The 19487-nt window shown below is 33.7% G+C and overlaps 2 protein-coding genes across 5 annotated transcripts in view; both read right to left on the bottom strand.

The window, feature by feature from the left end:
• Window positions 1–6068, bottom strand: part of LOC128211754 (slit homolog 2 protein-like) — a 69379-nt gene extending 63311 nt beyond the window's left edge. For all 4 annotated transcript variants that reach the window (XM_052916789.1, XM_052916792.1, XM_052916790.1 and 1 more), the window contains exons 1-2: window positions 5419–6068; window positions 1671–1742 (exon numbers count right to left, since the gene is read on the bottom strand). In XM_052916789.1, coding sequence (XP_052772749.1) covers window positions 1671–1742; window positions 5419–5600 — 254 coding nt within the window. In that variant the 5' untranslated portion in view covers window positions 5601–6068. The remainder of the gene's footprint in view (window positions 1–1670; window positions 1743–5418) is intronic.
• A 3385-nt stretch (window positions 6069–9453) lies between these two features.
• LOC128210291 (transient receptor potential cation channel subfamily M member-like 2) overlaps window positions 9454–19487 on the bottom strand; it is a 34610-nt gene continuing 24576 nt past the window's right edge. The window contains exons 22-27 of the mRNA XM_052914548.1: window positions 19260–19434; window positions 17667–17793; window positions 13766–13947; window positions 13101–13233; window positions 12425–12563; window positions 9454–11421 (exon numbers count right to left, since the gene is read on the bottom strand). Of these exons, the coding sequence (XP_052770508.1) occupies window positions 10933–11421; window positions 12425–12563; window positions 13101–13233; window positions 13766–13947; window positions 17667–17793; window positions 19260–19434 (1245 nt within the window). The 3' untranslated portion in view covers window positions 9454–10932. The remainder of the gene's footprint in view (window positions 11422–12424; window positions 12564–13100; window positions 13234–13765; window positions 13948–17666; window positions 17794–19259; window positions 19435–19487) is intronic.

The raw sequence follows: 19487 nt of genomic DNA, 5'->3' as shown, positions 1-19487 counted from the left end.
AAGGTGAGCGGGGTATACGAAAATATAATAAAGTTGATTTTCATTCAAGAAATTGTTTGAAGGTTGTTATATTTTTAAGACAACCATCCGTACTAAGCCGGAATGTAATCTCTTATTTTCTGCTAACATTTTTGAGCAGTGAACAAACCTATCAGATTGTAGGACTCAACAAAACCGCGGTCTTCGAGAACGGGGATTTTCAGATCAGCGATCTTCATATCCACTCTCTCAAAACACAATTAATCAAAAACGCGTGAACCATTTGACAAGAAACAATCCGTTATCTTTGTGGATTTCACGTAATTCGTCTAGCGCGTTTTATCATTCCAATGATCATAAGCCCTTGTTCATCATTTTCGTTTACGTAACGTGGGCAACACCTTGTTATCCCGTAATTTGCAACAGTTGCCCTTCCTCGCAATACAACTATGGGCTTTCAAAATCGCAACTTATCGGTATTTTCCGTATCCATCCGTACTCTGTCGGTTTCGCTCGGTACTTATCGGTATGTACAACCGATTACAGAAAGTGGTGTTGAATTTTGTCAATGAAAACACGCTCTCATTGCGAACAAATAATCAATGACATAGATACACATATTTTATGAGGATAATAATAAGCCAACACTGGTTAGATGTGCCTTAAATGACTGGCCAATCAAATGGTTTCTCTTTTTTTTAATAAATATATTGTTGACGGTGATGTCAATAATGATGGAAGCTTAATTACATTTTTTTTATTTGCCTACGTCATTATGTAAAATCAATAATCTAGAATTTGTTTCCAAAAAAAACCCACTACGACTTCACGATTTCAAGTCACATTTTTATTCAATCTTACATGAATTTATTACTTCACGAATTAACGATTTCAACTTGAGCGATTAAAACGATTATCCTAGAGGAATTTACGGCTTCACGATTTTTCTTCAATATTTCACGAATTCATGACTTCACAATTTAACAAATTTAACTTGTGGAATAAAATCGTGCAGTTGAAATGTCGCCGCGGGTCGTTCGTAGTTCCAACCTTTTTACATGTTTCATGTTGCTTGAGGGAAATGGGTGCAATAATTGTCATTGTGCGTATTATTGAAACCCGTGTTTAACTATTAACCCGGTGGTCCCGACATGCTTACACCGCCTGTCAATTGGGATCAAGGTCACTTGTTCGAAACGTCAACTTAATCTGTAATTATTCTTTCCAGATTGTGTGCTAATAGTGAAATGCTGCGGTTTTTGCTTTGACAGGAAGATTAACAGTAGACAATGGCATATGTAATTGAGATTACAGTCAAAGGACTTAATGCTTGCGCTTCTATTGCTTAATACTAGATTATCTTTAAGGACACTTCAGTGCATAATCTCTTGCCTTCTAATTAACCTAGCCTCTTATATTGTGGTTTAAGAGGAATTTTAGCTAACACAACTGTTTTGATAAAACAATCCGGTGTTGTTCAAGATCAGAAATAAAACTTTTTTGCTTTGCATCCTATATGCAGACACGGAAATTGGAATTGTGCAATCTCAAACAACGCATGCATATTCTTATCATGATCCGTTTTAAATTTCAATGCATGAACATTAGCTAAATGTAAGATATAGAAATAGCATAACTAATAACCACTTTTGATATTTCAAGGAAAATGTAGGTTGAGAAGATATACTTACAAGCTCCGCAAATGCCGAAGTCCTTTAAAATCATTTGTTTTGATGATTGAGATTTCATTTCCTTGTAAATCCCTGAAAATACAGAACAATGATGTAAACAATGGGCAAGTTTTGGAACGAAACACAGCCGTGAAACAAACAAAAGGACCTTTACTAGACTTAGTAATGATTCAACATAAAACACTGAATAGTTTAATGCGACGCCAATAATTCAGTGTAAGGACATACTAACAGTCTTTAAGTTATTCAGTGGTCAACATATTATTTTGTTAACTACCCACTTACTGGACCAGCCACTGTTTGGATCTACCAATTCACCTGGTTAAAATCAATAACAGCTGACTGTTATTAATGTATTGGAGAAGTTGAAAAATACTGCCTTCTCATTGGACAACATATCATGTTTGCCACTAAATCATTAAATGTCTTTTCTTATGGGTCTTTGGTTCTCCGTCATTTCATTTGAATTAAATTGAATCTTTTTAAAACAATGAAACGTAACGTCTTATCAAAACAATATATTTTCTAAAAAGACTTTCTTAGGTCAGCATTACATTGTCCGTCGAATAGTAGATGTAAAACCTCGATTCATGAAATATTTATTGATGCATGTTTCGAGGCCAGGATGCCCAAGTTCACATGGTGGTTTGATTTATTTAAAAACAAATGTCAATCATTTCAAATGACATGTAACCCAGAACAGTAACAACACAACTCAACACTTAAGAACCGCTGTCAAAGTTCGCCTTCGGGCTGGTATTAACCTATCATCGACCATTCTAACCGTAATGAATCGCAATTATTATTAATAATTCTCAAATATACAACAATGTCCTCTTCTTTTTGACATAATAATTAGGTGTGTGTAGCATATGGCAGATCTCTTAAAGACCTTTCAAGGCATTTTGTTCTCAATAGAGACGTCGTGTTGACATAGGTAAATTAAATAATTGAAACTGAATGTGGCCTTTTGACACATTCTTTGTGCGAAGATGTTAAAAGGAAGCGATTAAAAGACTGTTAAATGTATAATTATAAGTTTCAGCAATTTTGTATGAAAAAAAACAACAAAGACACACAGTACCTAAAGACTCTGTTAAAAGCATCTGTATATTATAATATTCATTCTTTTCTTTTTTTTAAAAATGTATAACTCATAATATGATATTTTTCACCGCATGTTCATTAGTTCATAAGCAAATTATTACTAGCATTCTGTAAAAAAATACTGACACATTTTGAATCATGTATATTTTAGAATACATTTTGTACATTTATAAATCGTTCAAAACAAAATAATAAGAAAATATGAACACCCTCGTGATTATAGAAGGCTTGTTCTTTACAGATTCTCATTTTTAAGAATACCTCTTTAAGGTAATAAAGTGAAAACAATATTTTCAATCGACATTAATTTTTAGCCGAAAACCATCGAGAAAATTTGCATTTTAATCGGGAATAGTTTAACCTAATCGGAACAAAGCCACGCCCTTATAGGTCAAATGATTCCACATGAAGTGGCAAATAAGATTATCAAATTACGGTTTCTGACAACAAAATTGCGTACTTTATCTGGAGTGAAAAGCCCATTAGTTGTTGTAATTATCATAACTCGGTCCTCACACATACTACAACGACCGTACAAGTGGTCATTTTGTGCCAGGACACGGGACATGTAAATAAACTCATTGCATCTTCACCAGATATCTCTCACGCGGACATTTTAAAGTCAACATGGTGTCAAAGTCTAAGGTTTCAAGTTAAAATATAAATAATTGTGGTTTTGATTCATCATTAATCGTATAAAGATTCCCTCGCTTGTATATACAGACTAAAAAGAGATCTCATGGTTGCAAACGTTTAAAAAATGTGTTTCAGTCAAAAATTTATGTGTTTATTAGTTATAAAAGCTTTTTTCTTGAAATTAGTTTCACTCGCTTTATCTACGATGTAAAACCATACCGTGCAAATCTGGGCAAGCAATCTCTCATTAATAATGCATACAGGTGATTCGCAGTCTTTGATGTTTGAAACAATTGATTTAAAACAATTATTTAACTCTTTTGGGAATATACTAAATGAGCGAAATTAAGGTGAAAATGATAAAATAAATATTTATTTTTCTCCAGGGTTAAAATTGAAAAAGTTTCACATTATTCAGTCTAACCGTAAAATATAGTAACTCATAAGTACACACTCTCCGATCGTTCATGTTTTATTTTTTTACTGATGGGTTTGGGAAACTGCAAACTTTTACAAATTTTCTCGACAGTTCTTAAACGTAACAAGCTTAAGTTGTCTACTTCATTAGGTATACAATTAGTTTATCAGAACGAGTTTTTCCTTTTAAAGTCCAAAAGCTCCTAAATATGTAAATATTACACAAATTTCACCAAAACAGAAATAGTGAGCTGAGTTTTATCCTGTTATGAGGAACTTCAGATGTTTCGAGAATTCGGGGCCTGGTGATGCACACAATATATTTTTTGGGGGGTTTGTGTGGGGGGTGAATATTACTTCAGAGTAATTCACTCTTTGACCTGACTTTAAAATGGTTTCACTGTTTGTATGACACTGTGGTTGTATATTTGTGATAGCACTTCAGAGGGAAATACTGTATTGAAATAATTCTCAATGATTTCGTTTTCGAGATAAACCGAATTGTTCCACAAATAAGATTGTTTGCAGTCCACATAATTTCCTATCAGGCGGGCGACACCTTTATAAATGAAAAGATACTTGTTTTGAAAGGGTAACAATTAGGGGTATCTATGGAGCACACACAGGGATCAAAGGGCTCTGTTGACTGTGTTTGTACTATTTATCTTAAGAATGAATGGTTTCGACGGGGAGGGGATTATTATACAAATCATTGTTAAAAGAGATACGACAAATTTAATGTCTACCTCTAAAAGAAGTAAAAAAAAAATGCCATGCTTTGAATTTCTAACAGTATGAGATGTTGTTTAAAGGAAACTTACAGACGGACAAGCTTGACCAATATAATTGTGTCCTTAGAAACGCTATATATTGTCTACACACACACATAAATATCTGAGTTCATTAATTTTGATACATCTAAACGTATATTATTGTCGAAATAATACATCTGCTCCACTCTAAATATCATAATCAGCCAGCAAATGAAACAGAACATTGATGGTACTTGCATGACTTTTTTGTATTTGTGTTCTTTAATACCGCAATAAGTGATTTACTGAAGTGCGTAAACTGTAATAAATTGTCTGAACCCAAGATGTAAGTATTTGAATCGGCGACAAAAACGATATTTGTAAGTTATAGATATAGATATATATCATACAAGCGGTTTACATTATACAATTATAATATACTGTAGGTCAGCATAAATTCATTCTCATTTAGTAGTTTGTTTGCTGTACTACAGATAATTTATCTTCGACTCCATTAAGCTTTAACCTTTAATACAAACGGGAAATTCAAATACATATAATAACTGTTAGAGAATTATTCCTTATAAGAATGACGCCCATTTGTGGGTAATTAAAGTGATAAATTAACATATTAAATACTTAATTATTTAACACATGAACATGTTATTATATGGGGTTGCATTTCAATTAGAAGTAAAAACGGCCTTGAGTGCATCTAGTTCATTGAAAAACACGCGAAATATATTATAAAGAACCTATTTTATGTTTCATTTTGCACTGGGATAGATAATCAGAAATGTGCTTAACAAACGATATATATTTCACAAAGAACTTACAATTTTTTAATGCTAGGCGGTATGGGGGTGGGGATGCTACGGATATGCTTAAATGAGCAGTCCATCCTGCTTCTCGTGCACGTGCATTCTAACGGGCACGTGACTCCTCGTGCTAAATCCACGAAACTACACAAAACACAGGCAACATAAATCCAAAACGTTCTTCGGGCAATCCGCCCCATTTTTGTGACTTTTTGTTATATCTGAACTCAATTTCTGCTTATTTTTTACATCACATTTCGCGTATATTTTCCTTGAACACTTCACTAAAACAATCACATTTTAACACTGGTTTTGTTTACAAATTATTCGATGAAGTATATCCCCAAATGGTACAGAATCTGTCACAAACAAAACGAAATGTAAACTGTAGCACTAGTATCCCGTAAACTAGATATGAAACCTTAAACACTGAATAGAAATCCTGGGAATATAACCAAAATTGAAATTTCTTGAGAAAATCCTTCTATAACAATATTTTCAGTATTTATTTATTTTATTTTTTTCCACAGTAAACCGTAACACTAAAATCACAGGTAAACTCCCAGTAGTAATGGTAGTAGCTCGTTCGATCGAAGTTAGCTTAACTCTGACAGGCCGGTAGTTTGCGCTGTCTGTACAATAGTAGAAAACGCGTTAGCCGTGCTGTCGCTCTGTATGCTGTACAGTGTATGAAATACAACCAAAACGTATAGGTGTGACTTTTGCGCTATTTTGAAAATGTGCGATTGCTGTTATTATAAGTTTAATAGGTGGTAATTATTATATTTTTTTCATTAAATAATAGAAATATGCAGAGAAATCTGTTCATAACAGATGTGTTTATAAAGTTAAAATAGTTTGCAACACTTAACAGATTGACAATTTTAACATTAAAATTATTTGTAACTGAAGCTGTATTGTAAAGTGTTTTAAACTGCCTCGAGAAGATTCACTTGAATTAGAGGAAAACGTTAATTATGATATACGGTGCAATCGTATCATCAAAGAATGAACGACAAAACATCGACTTAACGAGAATTTCAGTTATAACGAGAGAGGTGTCACAAACTATTTGAGAGGTTTACAAGCAAAAAACCTATTGAATGCATAAACTGAAAATTCAAACTATTAGGTTAAAAAAAAGTCAAAACGGTCGTACGATACATACAAGAAACAAGAATCTTTATTTAAAGTCGGGTATATGGTAACAAGAAACATTAGCTCAATGAGCTATTTTCCAGCATGCTTGATTAAGCTGGCCACAACCATTTGAGTTCGAATTCAGGTAAGAGCGTAATAGTTCATTCATACTTGTCATGCATAAATCATTAGTGACAAATAGATGGAACGAAAGATGCAGTACTTTTTTTCTTAAAAAAAGAGACGAAGATCAGACACTGGTGTCCAAGGGAGTTAAAAATGCAAGAAAGTTAACCTCAATTTCATTTACCACTGAAGGAGTAGTTCCCCTTGATCCGAATTCAAGTCCGTGACCGAGAAAATGGACACTTGAAATACAGCTATTGCTAGTTTATTTCTTTGATCGGGTTTGACATGTCAAATGAGTCTAAACATAAAAACATAACAAAATACACTATAAATGCAAATGCAAGATATAGAATTCTTGTAAATTATCATTGCAATAAATACATGATTCATATACATGTACATTGTATATCTAAAAATAAACATAAATAAAATATTATTCAAAGTTTTGAAATGGAAATAAATACTCTTTTTTTTAAATATGCTCATATATGTCAAAGATAAGGACATACATGTGTGTTTTCAAGATAAAAAGCTGAATCATGAATGCATATTAGGGACAACAATAAATTAATGTATGTAAATGATCATTTTAAAATTGCAAAAACACAATTTGTAAAAATATCACAGATTAATAAGAACAATTTTAAGGAGTAAAATTGTCTTGGAACTAATATCGCAAGCAATTTAGTATGTACTTGTAGCTAATCTTCAAATAAAACCATTTCATAATTTAATACACTTTTAAAACAATGGAATTCTGCAGCAATGCAATAGTACCTAACTTGTTTTCCCCAAACACTGCCACTGGACATTTTCACAAGAAAACCGACATAATCTTGAGCATCCTTAAAACAACCTTGTACACTATCTATAGAAGTTTTCCTATTTTTTTTATGTACATTTAAGCAATTAATAGCAAATATAGGATCTCATACAGAAAACTTAGTTTATTTTACTGTGACTAAATCGTTTTTTAATGGTCCTTACATAAATGATAGCAATTTATGCTTTGTTCTGATTTTAATATATAAACTTCCAGTCTATTTTACTCATGTACCTAAATAATATTTTTAATGGTTCTTACATAAATGGTAGCAATTTATTCTTCGTTCTGAGTTTAATATATAAACTTCCTGTACACCAACCATTCCTACCAGTATTTATCAAAACAAACAAATGAAAAACATGAACATCTTTATCAATACAGTTTATGCAAATAGAAACATGTGGTAAAAAGGCTTGCTGCCGTAATACAAAATAATATGCGATTGGTAATATCCATATATCATGCTATTAAAATTGAAATAATTGATTATAATGAATCAAAGATATTTAAATTGATATGAATATTAAATCATTTTAGATCAAGTGGCAAGTTTTAAAGATGCTTAATGAAAGATCCAAATCTATAAAACAATACACATGGTAATGGGATAAAAAATAGCGACTGATTGAAATCTCCAACAAACCAAGCTGCAGTTGTACATGAGTATATATACTGTATATGCTTACAATTATTAAACCTAAACTAAATATCACTCATCACTTTTCCCAGATAACGACAATATTAATATCAGTAGTCAAAATAACATAAAAAACACTGTTGCAACATTCATATTACTGTTTATAAAACTGCCATGTAATTTATGTATCTTGTGTTATTTAAGAGTAAATGTTTTTATCCTTTAATATGCAGGACTATACTTGTGTGGCCAATCAATTTAGAATTTATCAATCAAGTTTACTAAAATGGTTATACAAACACTATTATCCAATGAATGTGTTCTATTTACATCATAAAAGCAAATGACTGATGGGATAATTTACAGCATTAAATGACTAAAAAGGCGCTACAAAGCTCATACAATTTACAATGGTTATTATTTAAGAGGTCATATAAAAAGGTTTTACGCTAGTTATAAATGTATATATAATTTTTTATACAAATGTTATTTATGATGGTGATGTTATTCATGATGGTGATGTTATTCATGATGGCGATTTTATTCATGACAATGTTGTCATTTATGATGAAAGAATGGTTATACAGTGTTGCAGGTGCGTTTGACATGTCACAGTACCCCCCCCCCCAATACTATTTAAGTTCACCAATTTAAAACATCCAAAATGCTTTTCCTTTGATATTTAAAAAGACCAAGTTTTGTGAATGGAAATATAAGTATATGGCATAACTGATGTGATAGAGTGGCCCTTTAAGCCTTCCTGACTTGTTAGATAAACATTAACATATTACAATGCATATAGATATCAAATTTAAGCAATGAGAATGGGGCAAATATTGGGCCCCTAATTGGTCAGAAAAAAACACACTGGTAAGTGACAAGGCATTCAATTTTTAAAAAAGATTTCTTAACTAAACTATTGGATATTGTTACGTCATACTTGTAGACAAAAACCTCGTCATACTTGTAGACAAAAACCTTGGAAACTCTTGGCCTTAAAATTCATATTCCACTTTACAACATGTGCAATTAAGTAAAACTGCCATAAGCAAGTAAATACAATATATAAATAGTCCAAAGCTTACCAGCAGCTAGTTAAGATAGTAACATAAAATACACAAACACATGTATAATACACCTGACATTTATCAATGACCCTGTTCGACATATTATTCATGTAAAACTACTACATGCTACATATATTTGGATTGCTGTAATTAAATTTTATGTAAAATAAATCTTCATTATATATATATATATATATATATATATATATATATATATATATATATATATATATATATATGTATGTATTGTAAATAATATCATATAATTAACTTGTAGATAATTATGTAAAATTTCACAGAAGAAAATGAAGTTAAAATTCAAGTAACATAATGCAATAGAACAACATCATAAACTTATATCAGATATGAGAACTATCTAACACAATTACAAAAACATGGTTTATATTTTATGAATGATTAATTTTATTTATTATTAAATTATAAAATAGGGAAAAATCATACTGTCATCTGGAATGTATATATCATTTTTCTTTACAAAAAGAGTACTTTTTGAACATCACAGACACGCTTCTCTCACATAAAACTTTTAACGTGTATATCACATATTAGTTTTTAGAAACATGAATGAATGAGTTGACAACACATGCGCACAGTGCCATCAAATGTATGTATGCAAGTCTTTGATGAAGCTAGTAGGATTACCATGTTCCACAACAGTGTTATTGGAGTATTAAACTTAAGGACGGGCTTGGTATCCCTAAAACTTCTTAAGTCATTTCTTAACTTAAGTCGGTTTCCTAACATTTTCGTAGTCAAATAAGAAGAAAGGTATGAATGTGTTTTTTATAAAATCAATGAAAATAAAGTATTTAAGATATTATAAAGCGAGTATATCATATGGTAAGTAAGATACTAAAGTTAAGAAAATGACTTAAGACGTTTTACGAATACCACCCCTGGGCGAGTAATCATAAAGCATTGTAAGTCATTTCTTAACTTAAGTTGATTTCTTAATTTTTTCATAGCCAAATAAAAAGGAAAGTATAAGTGTTTTTGAAAAAGAAGTATCTATACTCAATAAAATCAATGTTGATAAGGTATTTCAGATATTTTTAAATTAAAATATCATATGATCAGTGAGATACTTAACTTAGGAAATGACTTTAAGAAAGGAAATGACTTAAGAAAGGAAATGACTTACCAGGGTACGATGTTTTATGAATACAGGCCCTGATTTTATAAATGTCATATTTCTGGCTGTTCAAGTTAACATTAAAAGAGTGACTCTGAGACCCTTATTCCTGAGCCTTGGTATACAATTGACTTTGTGCAAGTTATATTTGAATACTTTGTCATTTTAAATGCCGCCACCACCAACATCAAGTCTTTCCCAATACTTTTTTTCTTCCAAAAACAGAGGAGCTGAAAACTGAAGTTACAAAAGTAAGCATCAGTTCTGCATTATGTGCATCAACAACCCCTCCGTGTGTGCAGCATGACTGCTTACAATTCAAATGCACTTTAAAACTGGAATTATAAAAGCCAAAGTTCAAGCCATTTAAACATACTGTAATCTTTATGTGGTGGCAGAGAGACCATTTAAACATGATAAAACAGAATAAGTTCAAATGCAAAATTCTATCTACATGTACATGATTGGATCATAAGTCAGCTTCTTTATACAACCTTAGAAAGTACATCAATTATTTGCTGAAGATTTAGTTCAACGGCCATGAACCATACAAACTAATATAAAACTCTGTAACATTTCCCTAATCACTCTCAGTTCGAATTGTAAACATTGATTTCTTGGCCTTTTTCTTCTTTTTTCGCAGTTTCTCCCTCCTCCGTTGTGACACTTCGTCGCTTGAGGAATCTGAACCCTGCAACTGCTGATACATCCGTGACAATTCCTCTCTGTCTCCCTTCCTCATATTCTGAAATCGAGGCGACATAACTTCAGACCTTTGCTCTTTCTTGCGTTGGTACTTTGGCGACACATTGTCTGTCTCGGAATCTTCATCCGGCACGAAAGCCGGTAAAAGTCCTCGCTCACTTCTCTGTTGTGTGACTAATTTCTCTCTCGGCTCAGGCTTATCTGGTTCAGTAATATTGAGATTGTTCTTAAGTTTGTCCTCTTTTTCACTTAAATTATCTCCCTTGTCACGCTCTTCACTTTGCTCCCTCTTTTTGTGTTTCTTCTTCTTCTTCTTATGTTTTTTGTTAGTTGTTTCTTCTTCTGCTTCAGCCAATGGCTCCAACTGAAACATTTTATTCATGAAGATTATTGTTTTTATACCAACAATGTAACGGTTAAGATCATTATCATATCAACAGAAAATCGCTGAATAACTGTGCATATTGAGAAAAAGACAATGATGGTAAAAATACTGAAGAACAGAAGAAAATATTAGACGACATGAAAAACAATTACAATAAGAACAATGTGGCATATGATAAAAAAAAAAGAAACACAAAGATACTAGGATATAATCATGTTTAAAATATATCCCAGAGTCACTGACCTCTTACAGAATTTCTTAAAATAAAATCACATAAAAGAGCAACTTTCTAAATGTACTCAAATGTACACAAGAACATTTTTCAAACAGTACAGTCTAACATCTAACACATGATTATTACAACAGGTAATTGAGGATTTGGGTAAAAGGTAGGTAGGGGTATGCAACATCAAATAATGAATCATTTAAGGTGTTACCTCCCTTTTGTATAAACTACGTAAAAAATTTGAACGAAATCATTAACTTAAACTGAGCATGCGGGGTGGGGGTATTTGAAATTTACAACAAAGAGTCTTACACAGGCAGGCCTAATACAACTACTAGTATCCTTATTGGACTTCTTAGATCCGTGATTCTGAGATTGCTGAAATACAAACCAAAGAGAACTCAATGTCAAGATGGTAAGAAATGCTTAGGCTATTGTAGCATAGAGCTAGAACTTTCAGAGTAAGCTCGCAACTCAATTGATGAATTTCTACCCAAACAAGTCTTAGAAGTTTACTCTGTCCCCTTGACAACCACATGTCGTGTATGTCATTCATACAACAACAGGAAACCCCCTACCTCAATATAGCTTTGTCTCTCGAGAAGTAAGCTAATATATGTATACCTGGAGCATGAGGCAATCCAACCTAGGCCTTAACAGTCCAATTCCAGCTTAACAGACCCCTATTGGCCTTATTAGACCTGCAGAAACATATAAGAGACAGTCTACAACACTTAAACACTTAAATATCCTTACATCTCCAGCTGTTTCCTTGTTCATGTCTGGCCCCTCCTCCTGGATGTACTGGAATTGTTGCAGGAACTCTTTCCAAGGTTGATTGCCTGTTGTATCAGCCACTACTTCCTCTTCGACCAGTTTTGTCAGTTCATCAACCCTGAGAAAAGAGAGCATTCCAGAATTGCTTAAACTTTTGCCAATCAGTGAAGATAAAGGCATCTTCAGGAAAACGCAAGGAACATAAAGAATATAATGCTAGTAGATTTGAAATCTTCATAGTAGATAACAGAACATGGTTGTGGTCCATTAATATAAAACTAACAGGAAACAGTTTTCAACAATTCAAATGTAGTCCATAAGAAGAAACAAACAAAATACTTCAACTTCAAGTTGGTGAACAAGTTTTAACAGTGACCTGTTATGTGTGGCATAAAGCACACATTTTTGAACTAGGAAAACTAATACTTAGTCCACAACAGCAACTTACCGCTTCTGCAGCTTGTTGATGGTTGTGTCAATGCTGGAGAGCTCCTGAGACTTCATAAGAGCTACTTACCACTTCTGCAGCTTGTTGATGGTTGTGTCAATGCTGGAGAGCTTCTGAGACTTCATAAGAGCTACTTACCGCTTCTGCAGCTTGTTGATGGTTGTGTCAATGCTGGAGAGCTCCTGAGACTTCATAAGAGCTACTTACCGCTTCTGCAGCTTGTTGATGGTTGTGTCAATGCTGGAGAGCTCATGAGCCTTCTTGTGCCGGAGATGGTTCATCATCATCTCCTTCTCAAACAACTGAAGGTACTCTAGTTGTCGCTGGCCCCAAACGTTACCTAGAATGTAAAATGTACAGTCAGATTTTAAACAACTGGAGGTAAGCTAGTTAACGCTTGACCTTGCTTCACATTATTCATCTTTTTTTTTTGTTATAGCTTAGGCTATAGTGTTTGCATGACGACACAGATAACGATTCCAGTACTCAACCAATATCTCCACTACTTTTCTTTAATAAAAAAGACAAACTAAAAACTCTTAACAATAACATTTGATTTGAACATTTGATTTGATCAAATATGCAAATAAGATTTGTTCCCATTACCATGAAGTACATGGAGTACTAGAATCAGATTTTTGCTATTCAAAATACTTAGTTTAAAAGGATGAAAGTGGTGTTGTGGTGAGGTGTTCGCCTGTCACCCAAAAGGAAGTGAGTCTGATCTGAACAAGAGGTACTTCCTCATGACCTCTAGAAAGTACTCCAGTACTGGTTTTTACCCAGGAAACAGACTCCAGAGTGATTTATATCAGCTTTCTATATGTCTTTACAATTGAGCTTTAACAAAGTAATATAATTAGACTACTTACTTTCTGTTTTCTTGTGTTTACAGCCTTTACACTTGATGATCCAGCGTACTGCCAGAAAGGCGTGGTGAATCAAGGACAAGGGTGGTACTAGCGCTGTCTTCTTCTCGTATTCCATGACCATAAAGTACATCTGGTATTTCCAGATCTCCTGTGAGTTCTTGTCCACTGCTTCAAACACATGACTGCAATCATACACCATGAATATTAGCAATGTATGATAATCAAGTTGATTATGAACTTTGTAAAAACACAACACCATGAAAGGTATCAGTGAATTTATCCTATCCGTTCTGAATCATTACCAATATCTCAGTCAGTGAATTTATCCCATTTGTTCTGAATCATTACCAATATCTCAGTCAGTGAATTTATCCCATTTGTTCTGAATCATTACCAATATCTCATACCAATATCTCAGTCAGTGAATTTATCCCATTTGTTCTGAATCATTACCAATATCTCAGTCAGTGAATTTATCCCATTTGTTCTGAATCATTACCAGTATCTCAGTCAGTGAATTTATCCCATTTGTTCCGAATCATTACCAGTATCTCAGTCAGTGAATTTATCCCATTTGTTCTGAATCATTACCAATATCTCATACCAATATCTCAGTCAGTGAATTTATCCCATTTGTTCTGAATCATTACCAATATCTCAGTCAGTGAATTTATCCCATTTGTTCTGAATCATTACCAATATCTCATACCAATATCTCAGTCAGTGAATTTATCCCATTTGTTCTGAATCATTACCAATATCTCAGTCAGTGAATTTATCCCATTTGTTCCGAATCATTACCAGTATCTCAGTCAGTGAATTTATCCCATTTGTTCCGAATCATTACCAGTATCTCAGTCAGTGAATTTATCCCATTTGTTCTGAATCATTACCAATATCTCATACCAATATCTCAGTCAGTGAATTTATCCCATTTGTTCCGAATCATTACCAATATCTCAGTCAGTGAATTTATCCCATTTGTTCTGAATCATTACCAATATCTCATACCAATATCTCAGTCAGTGAATTTATCCCATTTGTTCCGAATCATTACCAGTATCTCAGTCAGTGAATTTATCCCATTTGTTCCGAATCATTACCAGTATCTCAGTCAGTGAATTTATCCCATTTGTTCTGAATCATTACCAGTATCTCAGTCAGTGAATTTATCCCATCCATTCTGAATCATTACCAATATCTCAGTCAGTGAATTTATCCCATTTGTTCCGAATCATTACCAATATCTCAGTCAGCGAATTTATCCCATTTGTTCTGAATCATTACCAATATCTCAGTCAGCGTATTTTTCCCATTTGTTCTGAATCATTACCAGTATCTCAGTCAACGAATTTATCCCATTTGTTCTGAATCATTACCAGTATCTCAGTCAACGAATTTATCCCATCCGTTCTGAATCATTACCAGTATCTCAGTCAGCGAATTTATCCCATCCGTTCTGAATCATTCCCAGTATCTCAGTCAGCGAATTTATCCCATTTGTTCTGAATCATTACCAATATCTCAGTCAGTGAATTTATCCCATTTGTTCTGAATCATTACCAGTATCTCAGTCAACGAATTTATCCCATCCGTTCTGAATCATTACCAGTATCTCAGTCAGTGAATTTATCCCATTTGTTCTGAATCATTCCCAGTATCTCAGTCAGTGAATTTATCCCATTTGTTCTGAATCATTACGAGTATCTCAGTCAGTGAATTTATCCCATTTGTTCTGAATCATTACGAGTATCTCAGTCAGTGAATTTATCCCATTTGTTCTGAATCATTACGAGTATCTCAGTCAGTGAATTTATCCCATTTGTTCTGAATCATTACGAGTATCTCAGTCAGTGAATTTATCCCATTTGTTCTGAATCATTCCCAGTATCTCAGTCAGTGAATTTATCCCATTTGTTCTGAATCATTCCCAGTATCTCAGTCAGCGAATTTATCCCATTTGTTCCGAATCATTACCAATATCTCAGTCAGTGAATTTATCCCATTTGTTCTGAATCATTCCCAGTATCTCAGTCAGCGAATTTATCCCATTTGTTCCGAATCATTACCAATATCTCAGTCAGCGAATTTATCCCATTTGTTCTGAATCATTACCAATATCTCAGTCAGCGTATTTTTCCCATTTGTTCTGAATCATTACCAATATCTCAGTCAACGAATTTATCCCATTTGTTCTGAATCATTACCAGTATCTCAGTCAACGAATTTATCCCATCCGTTCTGAATCATTACCAGTATCTCAGTCAGCGAATTTATCCCATCCGTTCTGAATCATTACCAGTATCTCAGTCAGCGAATTTATCCCATCCGTTCTGAATCATTACCAGTATCTCAGTCAGCGAATTTATCCCATCCGTTCTGAATCATTCCCAGTATCTCAGTCAGCGAATTTATCCCATTTGTTCTGAATCATTCCCAGTATCTCAGTCAGTGAATTTATCCCATTTGTTCTGAATCATTACGAGTATCTCAGTCAGTGAATTTATCCCATTTGTTCTGAATCATTACGAGTATCTCAGTCAGTGAATTTATCCCATTTGTTCTGAATCATTACGAGTATCTCAGTCAGTGAATTTATCCCATTTGTTCTGAATCATTACGAGTATCTCAGTCAGTGAATTTATCCCATTTGTTCTGAATCATTCCCAGTATCTCAGTCAGCGAATTTATCCCATTTGTTCTGAATCATTCCCAGTATCTCAGTCAGCGAATTTATCCCATCCGTTCTGAATCATTCCCAGTATCTCAGTCAGCGAATTTATCCCATTTGTTCTGAATCATTCCCAGTATCTCAGTCAGTGAATTTATCCCATTTGTTCTGAATCATTCCCAGTATCTCAGTCAGTGAATTTATCCCATTTGTTCTGAATCATTCCCAGTATCTCAGTCAGTGAATTTATCCCATTTGTTCTGAATCATTCCCAATATCTCAGTCAGTGAATTTATCCCATTTGTTCTGAATCGTTACCAATATCTCAGTCAGTGAATTTATCCCATTTGTTCTGAATCGTTACCAGTATTTCAGTCAGTGAATTTATCCCATTTATTCTGAATCATTACCAATATTTCAGTCAGTGAATTTATCCCATTTGTTCTGAATCATTACCAATATCTCAGTCAGTGAATTTATCCCATTTGTTCTGAATCATTACCAGTATCTCAGTCAGCGAATTTATCCCATTTGTTCTGAATCATTACCAGTTTGCAGTGAATTTATCCCATTTGTTCTGAATCATTACCAGTATCTCAGTCAGTGAATTTATCCCATTTGTTCCGAATCATTACCAGTATCTCAGTCCGTGAATTTATCCCATTTGTTCCGAATCATTACCAGTATCTCAGTCCGTGAATTTATCCCATTTGTTCCGAATCATTACCAGTATCTTTGTCAGTGAATTTATCCCATTTGTTCCGAATCATTACCAGTATCTCAGTCAGTGAATTTATCCCATTTGTTCCGAATCATTACCAATATCTCAGTCAGTGAATTTATCCCATTTGTTCTGAATCATTCCCAGTATCTCAGTCAGTGAATTTATCCCATTTGTTCTGAATCATTACCAATATTTCAGTTATGTAATGCTTTCATGTGAGACAAATTTCAGTCATTTTTTTAAGTGAAATCAGTTCCTAAGTTTCAAATACCAGTAATAATGACTTTTTTAAATTTTTTGTTCTTCATAATCCTACATACTAGTTTTTGCATACTTTTCTCATCTACTGACCATTACCAATGCACATACCAAGCTTGAAGGCTCTACACCAAGTTCTTTAAAAGTTATTGATGGAAAAAAGAGTGATGGCAGTGGACAAAGTAATCCCTATGAGTTTACCATGCTTTGCGGTCACACAGAAATAGGTGAAGAAATGTAGAGCTTACCTGAATATAGCAATAAGTAGGTTGAGAAGGAGAATGTTTCCCACCAGCAGATATCCACCCAGGAGAATGTAGACTAGCCAGTGGGAAGTCCGACAGTTAGCTGAACCAGCCATGCATGATCCCTCAGCTGAAATTGTGAAACATGTGTGAAATGTGTGTGCAAAATATATTTTGACTACATTTGTATTATAAACAAGAGCTGTTGTAAGACAGCGCGCTCGACTACGCCGCTTTGACTTAGAAGTGAATACAATAACGATGTTATATTACCAAGTTTGGTCTCTTTATGTCAAACCCAACTAAAATTATTTGATACATAAGGTGACTTTGATGCTGCCCTCCAACCAGCCCGCCCGAATAATGATGCAAGTCATTCAAATAACTTGATTTCCCATTATGAAAATGTGGTTAAAAATATACAAATATGCCTTTCAAAAGAAAAAAAAAAAAAGAAAAAAATTCAAGGGCCATAATTTGTATTTAGGGTTAAAATGGAGTTATGTTTCTTGTTGTAAGATGGTCGTAAATAATTTTGAATTTTATTAAGGGCATTGAATGAACGGTATAGAAGTTATTTTTATTAAAATCCCAACTTGCCCTTAACTTTTACTTAAACTTTAACCTAAGTCAATCTGGGGCAATAACTTGTATTAAGGATATGGAGTTATGTTACCTCATTAGGTGATGGTCCTGAACAATTGTGTAAAAGTATTAAGTCAATTGAATGGCAGGTATAGAAGATATTAATAAATATCCCAACCTGCCCTAAAACTTTAACCTAAGTTCCATAGTCACATGGGGCCATAATTTGTATAACAGATAATATGGAGTTATCTAACCTCATTATGTAATGGCTCTGAATAACTGTGTGAAGTATTAAGTCATTTGAATGAATGGTATTGGAGTTTTAAGTGAAAATCCCAACTTGCCCTAAAACTTTAACCTGCCCTAAAACTTTAACCTAAGTCAATCAGAGGCCATAACTTGTATTAAGGATAATATGGAGTTATGTAACCTCATTTTGTGATGGTCCTGAACAACTGTGTGAAGTATTAAGTCAATTGAACAAAGGATATAGAAGTTATTAATAAATATCCCAACCTGCCCTAAAACTTTAACCTAAGTTCCATAGTCGAACAGGGGCCATAATCTGTGTAAAGAATAATATGGAGTTATCTAACCTCATCATGTGATGGCCCTGAACAACTGTGTGAAGTATTAAGTCAATTGAATGAAGGGTATTGGGTGAAAATCCCAACTTGCCCTAAAACTTTAACCGGACGCTGACGCCGGGGCGAGTAGTATAGCCCACCTATTCTTCGAATAGTCAAGCTAAAAAACTGTAGCCAGCCAGCAGAATATAGACCAGCCAGTGGGATGTCCTGCAGTAGGCTAAACCAGGGTCATATAACACCTTTGTTTGAAACATTGTATTGTATGTGTTCATAAATTTCAATGCAATAAGTTAAACTTTGACTGGTTCAAAATACCTATTATTTTCAACAATTAAGAAAGGCAAAATAAAATAAAATAAGACCTTATAAATGATATAGGATAATATCTGTTTGACATATCAAACATGAAATAACATACTGTCAATTTCGTCCAGATATATTTCTCCATATAGCTGCCAGTAGGGAAAATACAAGACGTCCTTGAGAATTGTCCAGGATGGAGACCGAACGTGATACAGCAGCCCTTGACTGGCAACACCGTAAGCAAGCAGGAACACAATCATCACCATGATAAACATACGCAGCTCGTCCAGCTGAAAATATCAGGTGATTATTTCATATGGGTCATATGAGCACTATCATCCAG

The sequence above is a fragment of the Mya arenaria genome, chromosome 12 (assembly GCF_026914265.1).
Source record: "Mya arenaria isolate MELC-2E11 chromosome 12, ASM2691426v1".
NCBI classification, from domain to species: domain Eukaryota; kingdom Metazoa; phylum Mollusca; class Bivalvia; order Myida; family Myidae; genus Mya; species Mya arenaria.
Note: the sequence above shows the minus strand (reverse complement) of the source record. Positions and strands in the feature narration are given on the sequence as shown.